Raw genomic sequence first — 14,335 nt, 5'->3', positions numbered from 1 at the left:
TTTCTCTGTAATGATCCGCAAACAGTCCTCGAGGCAAGGTATGTTCGTTTCAACAAGAAAAGAGAAAGGAAACAGGAAAAAATGGCAGTCACAAATTCATTTCATCTTGCGTGCCATCTCTTACTGTTGATTACCATAAATTATCACGATCGAATAAAATTATCATTCGGGACACCTAAGAAAAGAAAAGAATTATCGGATAGAAGAGATCGCGAATCATCCTGAAAAGATCTACTCTATCCGATGAACGAGATCGAATTTTCATCGTCCGACGATGATGGTGAACGTGTCTACATAGACTCGCGTATTATCTACAAAATACTTTAATCGTAATATTAATTAATAATATACAGATTGTATATATATAAATAACTAAACAATAATAAAATATGCTGTAACAAGGTTCTTTTCCGCTTCTTCTTGCTTCTCGATCTCTCTCTTTCTCTCTCTCTCTCTCTCTCTCACTCTCTTTCTTAACTCGCGTTGTCAAAGATACTTTTCCAGTTCACCTCAAAAAGAAAAAAAAAATATCCGACGTGGAGTCGGAACAAGGAAGAAGGCACGGGGCAGTTAGTCAAGTGATTGGCGTTCCTATCATCATATCCTAAACGTTTCGTTATATTTAGCTCTCTTTCTCTCTGTCTCTTCCTCTCACACAGCTTATTAATAAAACCAATGAATAACGTCACACGCGTACCAAACTTCCAGAGATTCCTCCTCGAAAACCGAAGGAGAGTGGCATGTAGGAGGCGAGCAATGAAGATATGGTACGCGAGGGAGGGTGAAGTTAGGGCAAACGTATCCAAACAACGGCTCGAGAGGCCAAAGCACGTTCCCTCGTTCTATTCCATTACCATAGTGAAACAACGCTTCACGCTCGGTATAAACATTTTTCATGGGTAATTCCACATGAAATGGATCACTTCACGGAGGGGCTTCACCCGTAGACACGTCTGGAGCGTGGGAGCGAGTTTTGGCTTCAGAGCCAATTTCCACATTCCTTGGTTAGGGGAAAGAGGAAGAAGGGAGGGAGCACCATTTTAAAAAAGACGTTTCACGTAGGAACACGTAGCAACCCACGATGATGCGCGACCAGTTAACAGGTCGTGAAATTTTGCTTTACGCTCATCCAAAAGCAACGTGAACACGCATAGGCGTCGTTAAGGTACACCGTGGAGAGAACACAAACGGCGACGATGATTTAATAATAATAATAAACTGTTTCATTAGCTCGTTACATGTGTCTTTCTTATTTCTTTACTTTCTTTGTTGTCTCTCTGTCGCGAGAAACGATTCTCAATATTCTCCTATCCGGCACCGACTTTACGATATCGTTCTTAAGCCTCTGTTGATTACGAGCGTGATTTTTACACTTCTCTTTTCTCTCGGTGTTCCGTCTCGCCCATCCTTCCAGCAATCTATAGCGAATATATCGTACATCGTGTTAAAAAATTCTTAAGTTACAACTGTAAATAGCGTATCTCTACTATACAATGAAGCTCGTTCGTGGCGCTGATACTTAGTATTTCACCATTGTGCTCGTTCTATATAGTATTCGCGTTCCCACATTGTTTGCGCCCCGCAGTTACATTCTGCCCCTATTTTTTGCCATTTAGCCGCAATTCATATATGTATACTCTAAAGAATTCGATACAGTAGGAACGAGGATTTATAAAATGTGCCGTCAGCCCAATCTTTGAACATACTTGGAAAGCCTTGGAAGATACGAGTTAAAAAGACTTCGAAATAACAACTTTAGCCCGGCAATATAAAAAAAAACGAGAAGCAGAAAAATCTAAAAGATACGAGGATTTCAGACAGGCATACGCTCAGATTGGAAATGTAGAACAGATTGAAACTTTCGTGAGTTTCAAAGCTCGAATGATGTATCTCCCCCCACCCCCCTGGTAATTCGCGATAAAATACTTTCAAACGTTCCACTGTTTACACCGATCGACGCATTTTCTAGCAGTTCGATTAAAAGATGATAACGCGTCTTTCGCATTGAAAAGGGAAACTTTGGCAGCCGCTCTAGCTAGCTGAATAACGCGCGTCTTTCACGAATCGATCCTCCTTTTCCACCTCCTCTAAACGCAGTAATCATTAAATATCCATGCACTTTAATCTCGAAACGTATAAAAATAATAATACTATCGATCTGGTGTAGTACATACACAATATTACCAAGTTCTAAATAACTGCCAAGAAAACGAGCGAACTGTATGCATTTCGTAAACGACGATCTCTCCCTTCGCACGAACGTCGCGACGTTCGTGTCCCTTTTTACTATTTTTTGCTTTTTTTTCTGTGATGTTGTCATGAAAATCAACGAACGAGCCGCTCGGTTAACTGAAAAAAATAGTTCTTACGAGAATGTAATATATATGTACAAAGAAATCATATTTAAATGTAAGCGTCTACGTGAAAAACAAATCACCATAAAAACTCAATCCATTTCGCCCGTATGAAAGATACTTATAAAAACAACGTGATGATGATGATGATCCCTTGATGATACTACGCGAAACGTCGACGAGCTTGCTGATCGAGTACGATATTATCGAATATGATGCCACAGTCTGGCGAATCCGGGGAACACGTGTTCAATTGGAATTAGAATTTCTACACTCCTCCGTATAAATATTATTTATCATTCGTCTCTTTCTCCTGGCGCCTTCTTTCATCACATGGCATTTGCATTCTTCAATTCCCCTTCGATCATTCCGAATTCCATCATCGTCTGAATATATCAAAGGCACGTTTGATTCGTTTAACAAATATGTATCTACAAATTATGATCGATACAAGTGAAAAGTGTCAACGACTTCGTTAAGTTTCCTCGTACTTGTTGAAAAGTTGGTAATAGCGTGTTTCTGTATATTCGGATCGGATGTTTCTAAGACACACGAGCTCCGGATTACTCCAGATCATTCCCTAGATGACATAGGAGCCCCGAAAACTACTCTGCCACATACTCGAATCCTGTTTAGAACGATTTGCCCGTGCAACTGATCGAATTTATTCGCTTAAACTGATCGATTAGGAAGGACGTCGAAGCAACAAATTCCAATCGAGTATTATCGATGCTAGCTAAGGTCACTTGCCCATGCTGGCATTTGCTGGTAGGGTCGCGGATCGTTGTTGTACCGTTAAATATGGCTTCAAGGTGGATCTCGTAGACTCTCTGAAACGTGCAAATCATTATAGATGAGATTTAATTTCGAAAGGGCTCGCAAATATCGCGTTTCCCGAAAAACATCGGAGATATGGACTAATACAAAAAAAAAGCTCCAGAAGCACAGCAGAAGTTTTTTGTTTATAATAGATGGTAGAAATAGATATAAAAGCCCCATTTCAACAAGAAAAGCATTGTAATTTATGATTTTGTTGCTTCGTATTTAAAATTATAGGGCTTACTTTCTTCAATGCTTGCAATTTAAACCATATCTCTCTCTCTCTCTCTGGTCTTGGAATATGACTTGTTAGGATGAATTATAATAATCACGATAAATTTACTATTAAAAGTAAACCCTATATGTGTAAATTTATCCATTCATGGAATCCAATATTTGCCGTGCACGACATAAAATATGATCTATCGATTTACGTATCGTATCTTTCAAGTATTAACATGCAGTTTCTGAAAAGCTATACAAATCCTTTAAATGGTATATAAAGTGATTCATTACTTGTGTGACAAATTTTTACTATACCTCAAATGCAACAAAAACGTTTTGCCATTTTTACAAATCGGACCTAGGTTTTTGTTGCATTTGAAGTGTAGTGTCAGCTGTAAAAATTTGTCACGCGTGTAGTGAATCACCCTATATATTTAAATGTAAGCGTCCAAGAAATAATTGGAGATGAAAGTGCGACTACTAAAAATTTCCAATTATTGCGCAAGATGCGTTTTTACTTGAAAATCATTATAACGGCAATAAGAATGACACGAATACTTAAGCACACTGCAATTGGTCATTGCGTCAAATCAATTAAAAATCGACTTATTCAAGTGTTAAACAAAATTAAATAAAAATCAGTACTCCAATTAATCATTACAACAAAAAAATTCAAAAACTGATTTGATCGATTCCTGAAATGCTCCAATGTTCCAATGAAAACGATTTCAAACTATTACACACACACTCGTGCAAGCTTATCTAAAATCTATTAATAGTGTTTCCAAATTGGAAAAAAGTAGTATGAACATAAGGCAAACTAAAACCTAATGAATGATATCTCATGTTTCCCTTTTCTTTTAAAAAGTTGTATGCACTTACGGAATGTCGTGTTATGTTGTGTCTAGTTTTGTATTCTAGTGTTCTGTTGGAAAACTTATCATTGGTTTCACGTGTAATGATATGAGGAGTGCAAGAAAAATCAAACGACTCTAACCTCGCTACACCTAATCATGCGATGCCACAATATAAGAGAGCTACTTAGTCTCCAGTTACGTTGAGTCGCACGGCTACGCTACCTTGGCGAGACACGCTGCCCCGTGCCGTCGATATGCGAATTTGCCTTGTAGCCACATTTCTGCACGCGTCTAGACAGTCTTGTGACCCAATATTTTTGCTCGTCGGGACTACCAGCCAGGATTAATAATTCACGGGCACTATTTGGATCATAGTGCAACTTGCACGGCGCTATGGCATCCTCTTTTTTATCTAAATGCTCCTTGTGCACTTTTATACGACACCCTGTATAATAACGCAATAATTTGATATTATGAATAAATTTTATCTTCAACAAGTCACATCGGAAATGCTTCAAAGTAATGGCGCACTTACTTCGGCACTCGAGAGCAGGCGGTGGTCGAAACATGTGCCAGAGTTGCTTTGAACATACTTCGCAAGTAGTCGGCATGTGATAAGATATTGACACAAATTCGTGACCTTTTAACGATTGCGTTCCTGGTTTATCCGTAAGTTGTGGTAGTTCCACTCCAGGTAATGTGTTTCCCTCGTCACCAGGACGTCTTGCTTCGCCTTCACCAGCATATAATAACTACAAGAAAGAAGAATAACAGAAGTAATTAAGATTATCATAAGATTAACTACTTTAATGTTACGATTAGGAATGTTCCGCTCCATGGAAATAGAAGTATCTTTAGTATCGATACTTTTGATTGCTAAACCTACTCAGTACCGGAAAAAATACGAAAGTATCTACATCTGACAGTGCTGAAACATCCTAGCTACAACATATTAATTACCTGGAAAATTCTCGGAATATCTTTGGCATCGGCTCGGATGACATCACCCTGAGTAACAGATCTCACGTGGAAGACTTTATTTAGATCCAGTACTAAAACTGGATCAGCGTTTAGTTTATCGTTCTCGCTATTGTAAAATAGTATTTTCTTCGAAGAGACGACAACATATTGTTTCTTCCACCCGTGCCTTTTAATATTCTGTTTATTTGGCACATTTAACCAACCCTCCAGTCGCATAGTACCATGTTCCGATAAAACAGAATCCTCCCCGTCATTTTCTACGGACGAAACGCTGGCAGTTTCCGAGTTGAGTGATGCGATTTTCATTTGTAACGTTTCTATCTCGGAATCTTTCGAGTCAAGCTCCATTTGTAACCTCAATTTCGCTTGATTCTCTTCTACCAATTGTGCCTGCAAGAAATACACAATAACTCCAACAGTTATGTATATTTGCAAATATAAGGTTTCTAACATTTAGTATTCTACTTACTTGTAATTCTTGTAAATCTTTCTGCCATTTAGCTGCCTTTTGCCCGTATTTTTCTCTCTCCTGAGTAAGCTCCTGTTGCAAACGCCTGCAATCTTTTTCCTTTTTCCTTAAATCTGCCGCAGAAGCTTTGTTCTTAGATTTACCGCTGGACGATAAATCTTTCCTATTCATGATCTCCGCTAATTTATTAACTGCTTGTTGTTTCAATAATTGCTCAGTTTTCAATTTACTGCTGAGCTTCTCCATTTCTTCCGCATTGGATTGTGCTTTCGAAAGTTGGTCTTGCAATTCCTTATACCGTTTACTCAGATCATCCTTTTCTTTAAGATATTGGTCAACATTTTTCTTAAGTTCACTCTCACTATCCTTCAGTCGATTAATTATCTGTTCCTTCGCATTTAATTCTTGATGATGTTTCGTTAACCCGTCTTTATACTCCAATTCCTTCATTGTTCGCTCCTTTTCAAGATCCGCCACAGTTTCCTCAGCTATTGATCTTGCTAAAGCTTCACTATCGCCTCTCGCCAGAGACAACTGTAATTGATGCACCAAAGAGGTACGTTCTTCTTCCAATTCTTGCTGTAATCGTATTTTTTCATCAAGTTCCTCGCGAAGTTCCTGCGTTTGTGTCTTATAAAGAGTCTGAAAATAATAAATTGAAATTTATTTGTAGTATATTTACTATATAATCGAAAAATGAACCAATTATGAATAAAGTTCCTTCTAAAAGACGATAAATAATGTGTACATATTTACAGTATTCTAATGAAATAATATAAACATTTACAGAAAAGAACATCAGGATAGAAAAATATGTAGAACAATGAAAGTTCTGTGTTTGGAAATATAAATTTTACCGAAAAGTAAGCTTCCGCTTCCAACTGTTCTTGTAGTTCTTTAGTTTGCAATAAATCCACATTTCTTTGAGTTTTCAAGTGATGCAAGTCCTCCTCTACCTGTCGTTTCGCTTCCCTTAACTGAGCAACTTCGCCAACTAATTGTTGTTCCCTGGCTCGTAATAGTCCCGCTTCAGATGACTGCTGTGCCAAATCAGTCTGCAGAACGTTTCGTTTCTGCTGTTCTTGTTCAACTTGACCCTGTAGCACTTTTACCTTTTCCACCTCTTGCCTATGCTCACCCTCCAATTTCTGTAAACGCTGCTGTATCTGTCGATAATCCACGGAAAGCATAGAGGTTTGTCTTTCCTTCTCTTGTGCAAGCAATTCAGCACGTTGTCTTCCGCTTTTCTCTTCGCTTAATTTTGCTTGTAATGCTGTTAATATTTTACTAATATGTATAAGCATTGTACTGACAACAGATATACAAATTTAGATGTAACAACATACATACGTAAAAAGATACCATCGAGCGTAAGCATTCCGAAATTGAAAAAATTACAATTAGCAATAAAATAGATTAAAAAGAAAATAGAATAATTGTTTATAGATCTTGAGTAAATATACGTACATGGATAGAATGCAACTTTAAAAATTCAAGACTTTTAAAACATGCAAAATGTTAATTAATTGATAATATTTAAATGCAACATAATATTTAAATTGTATAACATATTATATTCTTGTTAAAGAAAAATAGTGAAGATATTTGATATATATACAACAATGATAATTTTTTTCTTCTGTCCTATATACACATATCAAAATAAAAATATATATCAATTATATAAATGTGAAAATAAATAAAATTACCTTTAACAACTTCCAAATTAGCTTCTTCTTTGGATAATATGCGTGAACGTTCCGTTTCTTGATGTGCCACAACTTCTTGAGTATATCTAGCTTGCGCTGCTTTCAATTCAAGAGTTAAACTTGCAGCTTCCTTCTCCAATGCTGAGATTTTCTCAGTTAGTTGTCTATTATCGACGATTGCCTTTTCCTCTTTTTCTCGACTGTGTTGGAGTTCAAGATGAAGAACAGAGAGACGGGTTTCTAGTTCGGCAGTTAACGAGGATGCTTGTGATCGTGAACTTCGCTCTTTTGATAATTGTCCCTACAAAATTATACGTGGAAAGTAAAACAATGTAATTACTAAATTTGACTACTTCTAATTGATATTTACTTAAATACAAATACTTACTTGTAGCATAGCCACTTCTTGTTGTAAATTATCTCGTTGTGCTTGTAACTGTGCTCTTGCCACCTGTAATTCATTTGCCATTTGCTCAGCGGCTTGACGAGCGACAGTAAATTCCGTAGCTTGCTTCCGTAACCTCGTTACCGTTTCTGTTTCTCTTTCTAGCTTCGATTGCATTTCTTTAATTTGTTTCTCTAAAGTTGTCACACGTTCAGAAGTTTGTTGTGAGTTACTCACATCGCGCGCTCTTTTCGTTTGTTCCTCGTCGAACTTTTTTTTCAACTCTACAAATAACGACTCCGCTTTTCTACGCGTTTCTGTTTCATGCTCTACCCTACGTTGCGCCTCCTTATAATTATGTCTTAATAAAGTCAATTCCTTGTCTGTTCTACCTATCTCCTCGCGTAACTCAGTTTCTCGAAGCGTCATAACTTCTAATTGCGTTGTCAATGCTTTTTGCCTCGACTCCAAAGACTCTACTTGCCTTCTCTCTTTATCCAATAAGTTTTCTAACTGAGAAATTTTAACATCGTCGCTTGTACCATTATTGATATGATTTTGCAAGCCATCGACCAATTCTTTGCCACTAAAAGCCATTAGTTGATAATCCCCTGAATACGTAAAGCCAATGAAAGGTAAATGATTCCCAGAGAATGCTTTTGGTACAGGAAAGCTTTCTTCTGGTCCATCCTCTTTATCAACATCATCGAAATTACTAGTGTCATCGTCGCCAGAGAGTTCTGGCACTACTGGAGGCACGCACTCCCGTAAATTTTCGAAGGTCCATTGATCATTTTTAAAGAATGGGTGATTCTTTATTTCCTCCACGCCATTTCTTCCCAAACGCTTAGCTCTATCCGTGAGAAAACCACATATCAAATTCTTGGCAGAATGAGAGATATCAACTTCTTGTGGAAAGTGTAGTGAATTTCTGTGATCCATAATCTTTGAATATGTTCCAACCAATGAATCCGCATAGAAAGGAGTGTCACCAACAAGCATTTCATAGAGAAACACTCCAACTGACCACCAGTCGCACTCCCTTCCATATACACCTTCACCACCCTGAGATTGAAGTACCTCTGGTGATATATAATCGGGTGTACCTACTGCCGTATCAGATCGTACAAGACCATCCTAAAAAATGTACACATAATGATTAAATTGTATTTCATATAACATTGTAGTTGCAAGATGTATACATACTGTATCCATCCTCATACAAGTACCAAAATCTGCAAGCTTCAAATGACCATATTTATCAAGTAACATATTGTCTGGTTTTACATCTCTATGAACAAATCCCATGAGATGTATTGCATCTAGCGCAAGCACCACTTCAGCGCAATAAAATTTTGCCCATTTCTCAGGCACATCATAGTTTGACATTAAGTTTACTAAATCACCACCTGGCATATAATCCATCACCATGTATAGATATTTTTGATCTTGAAACGCAAAATGTAACTGAACTATCCATTGAGAATTGGCATGTGCCATTATATCACGTTCCTCCCAAAAAAAAGCTGAATCCGATCGTTTGATCTGTAAATTGTACAAGAATGAAATGTACAACGTATGCATTATTTGTCTGTTTATATATTTATATATTTCTTACCATTTCAAATTTACTGAGTAATTTCATAGCATATACTTTCTGTGTAGATTTATGCCGTACTAACTGTACCTCACCAAATGCCCCACGACCTATCACCTTTATTAGAGTGAAGTCATCTGTACGCATTCGCATTTTACAAATATCTTGAGCCACTGAGTCATCTGAAAACGTAAATAGACTTTATTAAACTTTTTCTTAGAAAATTAATGCAATCATAACGTTAGGCTAACAGACACATTAACAATCTCTATTTATACTATATGAAGTCATCTTTTATTTTACTACTTCCTATAATAATGGGAAATAAAGTACTTACATCTATTCATATACGCTTCTATATTTTTCATACGTTTTACGCTGGGATGATCACAATCCGCCACCAGGGCTTGGACTGTATCCAATAAGCAATCGATATTTGTAATGCTTCTTGGATCTTTTATACGTTCTTCCAGCACCCTCAGGCGCCTGCGCCTGTCCTCATCTCTTACCACATCCATTTCTTCTACCAGAAGCTAGGAATAATTTCCCTCAAAAATGTAATATTCTTTCTGATGCATCAAAAACAATGCAGTACGAAAGGCTATATGTGATATAAGCACAGTTTATGCATTGTTGCAATACTGGATGGGCAGTCCATGTTTTCTGAAATAATAAGGACAGGAATATTGATGATGAAGATAAGAAATTATTAATTATAATTGCTAATAACTAGTCATTATATTACATTATAATTATCGTTATATAAAAATTGAAATAAAATGTAAATGATCTTTTAGATATAATATTAAAGTAACTTACTTACCAAACATAGTTTAAGAACATTAAACTGTTTCTAAGTATTACGAACATATAATTATTCGGAAGAGTATGTAACCAAATTCAATATACAGATAAATTTGTGAAAAAATACTGGAAAATGTAATGCACGATGACTCAACATGATTTGTGTACAAAGGAAGATTATTAGTAAACAATGAACTAAAACATTTAAAATAAATAAATGTTCAAGTATTTGGAAAAGTAGAAGATTTAAAACTAACATTTATTTTAGTATTTTTCACCCGAAATCGAACAACAAGACGAACGAAATAATACCAGTTCATATTGTTACTTACGTGAAAAAAAATTCTTGTAGTAAGAATATGAATAGTAAATATCATTAAACGAATGAAAATTTATTGTTCAGATTTTAATAGTTGGACGAAATATGAAAAATTCACGAAATGACAAGTAAAAGAAGTCTGTCAGGAAGCTTGGAGAGCTAAGGTGGATCCCATGCAGGTGCTTCTGAATCCGTCACAAAAGATTTTCTAGATATATCCTATTTTTCGCCGATGGTTAATTAACGTCAAGAGAAAATTCCATCTAACGTACCTAATATCACGAATACCATGTCCAGTACTCCGTCTAATCGAATAAAAATACTATAAAATACATTATTTTTCTACGTAAATTGGTCGCGACCGCACACAGCTGAGCCGTGCATGCGCCATTCGGGAAATTCACAACGGTCATCAAAAGCCAATGAAAAGCTCGCGGAAAACTTAAAATGATACTATCCGTTTTTTCAACACATGCACAACGATCGAGAACAATCGTTTGGACTTTGTACAAGAAAACTAGCACTTATAACAGATGTGGATTATCACGTTGTTAAATTCGAAAATATAGTAGCATCTTTGAGATGTTTGGTTATTTGCACTGTACTTAACACCATTTGAATGTTCGTTGTTTTGAGATTGACAACATAAAGATCACCTTTTCTTCGTGCGTATATATTTATTTGGATCAAATAGGACACGGAAAGTTCCGCGAATTAACGAAAACTGCGTTGAAAGTCGTTGAGACGGAGCATCAACGACTTCGGAAAAACGATGTAATGGAGTGCGGGCATAACCAAGATGGCGTAGTATTCAACGCACTTAAGTGAGATACGGGTTTTTGCACTTCTACAGTCTACTTATAATTAAAAATTTTCTTTAATCAACCAAACAATCGTTTTCAGAATCGTAATTCTGAACAAGCTACACAGTGTTAATCCGTATGGTGCGTCACGTATACCTGTAATATGGAAAAATTCTTAGTTTTCCCGCGCGTATTTTGATGCCCATTGAACTGTTCTACGGATTTTTTTTTGGCACCGTTTATGTCATATTTTGTATTTATAGCGATAAAATACGTATCGCAAATAGATAGGTACGTATAGTCGCCAAGTTTAATACGTCAGAGTGTTGCTCTTGCAATAACTTGGATCCTTTCTTAGAACTCATTCTCCTTTCATATCTTGCTTTTTTTTTTTTAGTTTTTGTAACTTCATTGTTACAGTTTTAATCAACGCGTGATTGTGTGAATCGTTGTTAATCTTAATTACTCGAATTCTGTGGAAATGAGTCTGCCTTGCGATTGGCAGATCAACAAACATAAACTTTTGGAACGCAGTCAGTATCTATTAGAGACAGGACAATGGTCTGACTGCAAGTTTATAGTTGGACAGGAACCACATCAACAAACACTGAAAGGACACAAACTATTTTTAGCTATGTCTAGTCCTGTGTTTGAAGCAATGTTTTTTGGTGGTATGGCAGAGAAAAGTGATTTGATACCTATTAAGGATGTTCAACCAGAAGCTTTTAAGGCGCTTTTGGAGTATATATATACAGATCGAGTTGATTTAAGTTCTTTTGAATTGGCTTGTGAACTGTGTTATTGTGCCAAAAAGTATATGCTTCCTTCTCTGGTAGAAGAATGCACAAAGTATATATGGTCAGATGTATCTCCTAAAAAGGCTTGTAGAGCTTACGAATTTGCTAAACTATTCGAGGAGCACATACTAATGGAAAAGTGTCTACAAATTATTTGCACAAAAACAAATGAAGTTTTGAAAGAACCTAATTGGGAAGAAGTTGAATTAGGGACATTGTTGACAGTGTTAGAACAGGAAGAATTGCAAATAAGCAGCGAAATGGAATTATTTACTGCTGTGGAACGTTGGGCAAAAGCTGAATGCTCAAGAAAATGTCTTGATCCTAACGAAGGAAAGTCTTTAAAAGCAGTAATTGGTAATGCATTATTAAAAATTAGGTTTTTAAGTTTAAGTCCTCAGGAATTTGCAGAAGGACCGGGAATGTCTCCATTACTTACACAAGATGAAACTTTTGCTATTCTCATGAGCATAAGCACCAAAAATAAAATGCCTATGCCTGAAGGATACTCAACTAATTCAAATAGTAGAGCTAAACCAGTAAAAGCTCCACAAACACGTATGGATTATATATCTGTAAGTTGTGTAAATGTTGACTAGTATAGTTGAGCTACAATATAGTGTGGTCATAACATTGGTCAGAAATTAAAGATAACATGTTTTAAATATTTCGATAAGTAATTGATAAAAATAGGAAAAGTCACGGATCTGAACTTTTGATCAGTTGATATAAAGATGAAGTTCTGTATTTATAAAATTGACTGTCTTATATGTTAAATGTATAGTAAAACGAAGTAAATATGACCAAAAACCATAAAAAATAACAAAAAACGTTTATCCTGTATGAAACAAAAGTATCGCATAACACATCATTTGAATTGCAATAACTCTCTAGTTACTATATAATCCATAGTATGAATCACTTTTCAAGAATTAAACTTACGACCATGCTATATCGTGATTCGTATAGTTGGTAGAAGCGATATAAAGGTGATTGTACAATTTGTCAGACGTGAAAGAACCTCAGTTGCAGATACCTAAAACAAACATTTGGGAAAATATAAGGGTGTTCGAGCTTGATCTGAACTTATGACGTTCAATATACCTTGGAATTGGTTCGAATGACGTTTGCAGCCTCAAACTTATTCACACGCCTTCATCGTATCTGTGTCACACAAGATTCAGGCTAAAACGCATGCGATACTGAGCTCAACTGCAATAGGTGTCTTCACTGAGCCTCTTAATTTATGACCTATATCGTTTCCACCGATTATGCGATAATTGTAGGATTTTCAATGATCTTCATAGAATTCGACATTTGCAGATGTGTAAGCAACGTCAGAGTTTAGTATCTCCACTACCCCATCTGTCCTCGCCATCCGTTTATTATGAATCACCTATAGTGATTAAAAGTGGAATAAGAAACTTGGATGGAAGTTTATCTAATGTAAACAATGTGTATCCTATTGTAATTGAAAGTGGTATACGACAAGGACTGAAACATTACTGTCTAAGGTCTGCAGTTCAACTATCAGAATGTCTTAATACCAATGTATTAGACAGTTCTGTAACTTTTAGCGTAGATAAAAATATTTGTGTTCTGGGCGTACAAGTACCTGCACAAATTGCTAGAGCGGTAAGTTAAATAATATTCGTGTCAAACATTTAGATTTCATGTTATTGTGGCACACTATTCCTTTTTTTTATTACAGACTAACAATATGAATCATGTTCTTGATTCTGATACTTCGTATACTGAAATTTTGTATGCTCATCTTCTCGATTCTGATGATACTCGATTAACTTATACACACTTTACGACAAAAGTAAATATTAATACTCTCGTGGAAATTACGTTCAATCGACCTGTTTATATTCAAAAGCATAAGGTACATTAGCTATATATTGAAATAGTTCTTAGCATTAAAGAACAAAAATTAACAAATATTATGAAGAATATTATTTCTTCTTTTTTTTAACTACAGATTTATCGAGTTGGGGTAGTTTTTAACAAAGTCGGACGGTATCCAATGGGAGTCTGTACTCAAAATATGGCCTGTGATTCTGTATTCTTCTCGTTCGGTGTTGGTAATAGTTCGGATAATGTACGAGATGGTCTTATTCGATCTATAGTTTTTACATACCATGGTGTTAATATGTAATACCAATAATAAAATTGGCTTACATAAAAAAATTTAAATCCGTTTGTTATTAACG

General features: G+C 36.0%; 2 protein-coding genes across 7 annotated transcripts; one reads left to right on the top strand and one right to left on the bottom strand.

Moving 5' to 3' along the window:
* Positions 1-307: 307 nt before the first annotated feature.
* Rock2 (Rho-associated, coiled-coil containing protein kinase 2) lies at positions 308-10,929 on the bottom strand. 5 transcript variants are annotated; one of them, XR_013101868.1, is made up of 13 exons: positions 10,792-10,929; positions 9,734-10,059; positions 9,418-9,578; positions 9,006-9,344; positions 7,803-8,936; positions 7,415-7,715; positions 6,563-6,978; positions 5,706-6,347; positions 5,216-5,626; positions 4,791-5,007; positions 4,478-4,700; positions 2,438-3,184; positions 308-2,349 (listed from the first exon to the last, which is right to left on the bottom strand). XR_013101868.1 is itself a non-coding variant. In XM_076895784.1 (12 exons), the coding sequence occupies exons 2-12, from the start codon at positions 9,912-9,914 to the stop codon at positions 3,097-3,099; spliced, it is 4,113 nt and encodes a 1,370-aa protein (XP_076751899.1). In that variant the 5' UTR covers positions 9,915-10,059; positions 10,792-10,929; the 3' UTR covers positions 308-3,096. The 5 variants fall into 5 exon arrangements, 2 of the variants coding, with proteins under 2 accessions (XP_076751899.1, XP_076751900.1); XR_013101869.1 differs by having other exon boundaries at positions 308-2,740; positions 2,846-3,184; XR_013101870.1 differs by having other exon boundaries at positions 308-3,184; positions 4,396-4,700.
* Positions 10,930-11,470: 541 nt separating this feature from the next.
* Positions 11,471-14,318, top strand: LOC143424014 (BTB/POZ domain-containing protein 6-B). Of its 2 annotated transcripts, none has more exons than XM_076895805.1 (5): positions 11,471-11,613; positions 11,743-12,694; positions 13,443-13,754; positions 13,831-14,007; positions 14,104-14,318. In XM_076895805.1, the coding sequence occupies exons 2-5, from the start codon at positions 11,804-11,806 to the stop codon at positions 14,278-14,280; spliced, it is 1,557 nt and encodes a 518-aa protein (XP_076751920.1). In that variant the 5' UTR covers positions 11,471-11,613; positions 11,743-11,803; the 3' UTR covers positions 14,281-14,318. The 2 variants fall into 2 exon arrangements, with proteins under 2 accessions (XP_076751920.1, XP_076751921.1); XM_076895806.1 differs by having other exon boundaries at positions 11,475-11,613; positions 11,720-12,694.
* Positions 14,319-14,335: the final 17 nt, after the last annotated feature.

The sequence above is a fragment of the Xylocopa sonorina genome, chromosome 5, assembly GCF_050948175.1.
Source record: "Xylocopa sonorina isolate GNS202 chromosome 5, iyXylSono1_principal, whole genome shotgun sequence".
Classification (NCBI taxonomy): domain Eukaryota; kingdom Metazoa; phylum Arthropoda; class Insecta; order Hymenoptera; family Apidae; genus Xylocopa; species Xylocopa sonorina.
This window is presented reverse-complemented; position numbering and strand designations above follow the sequence as displayed.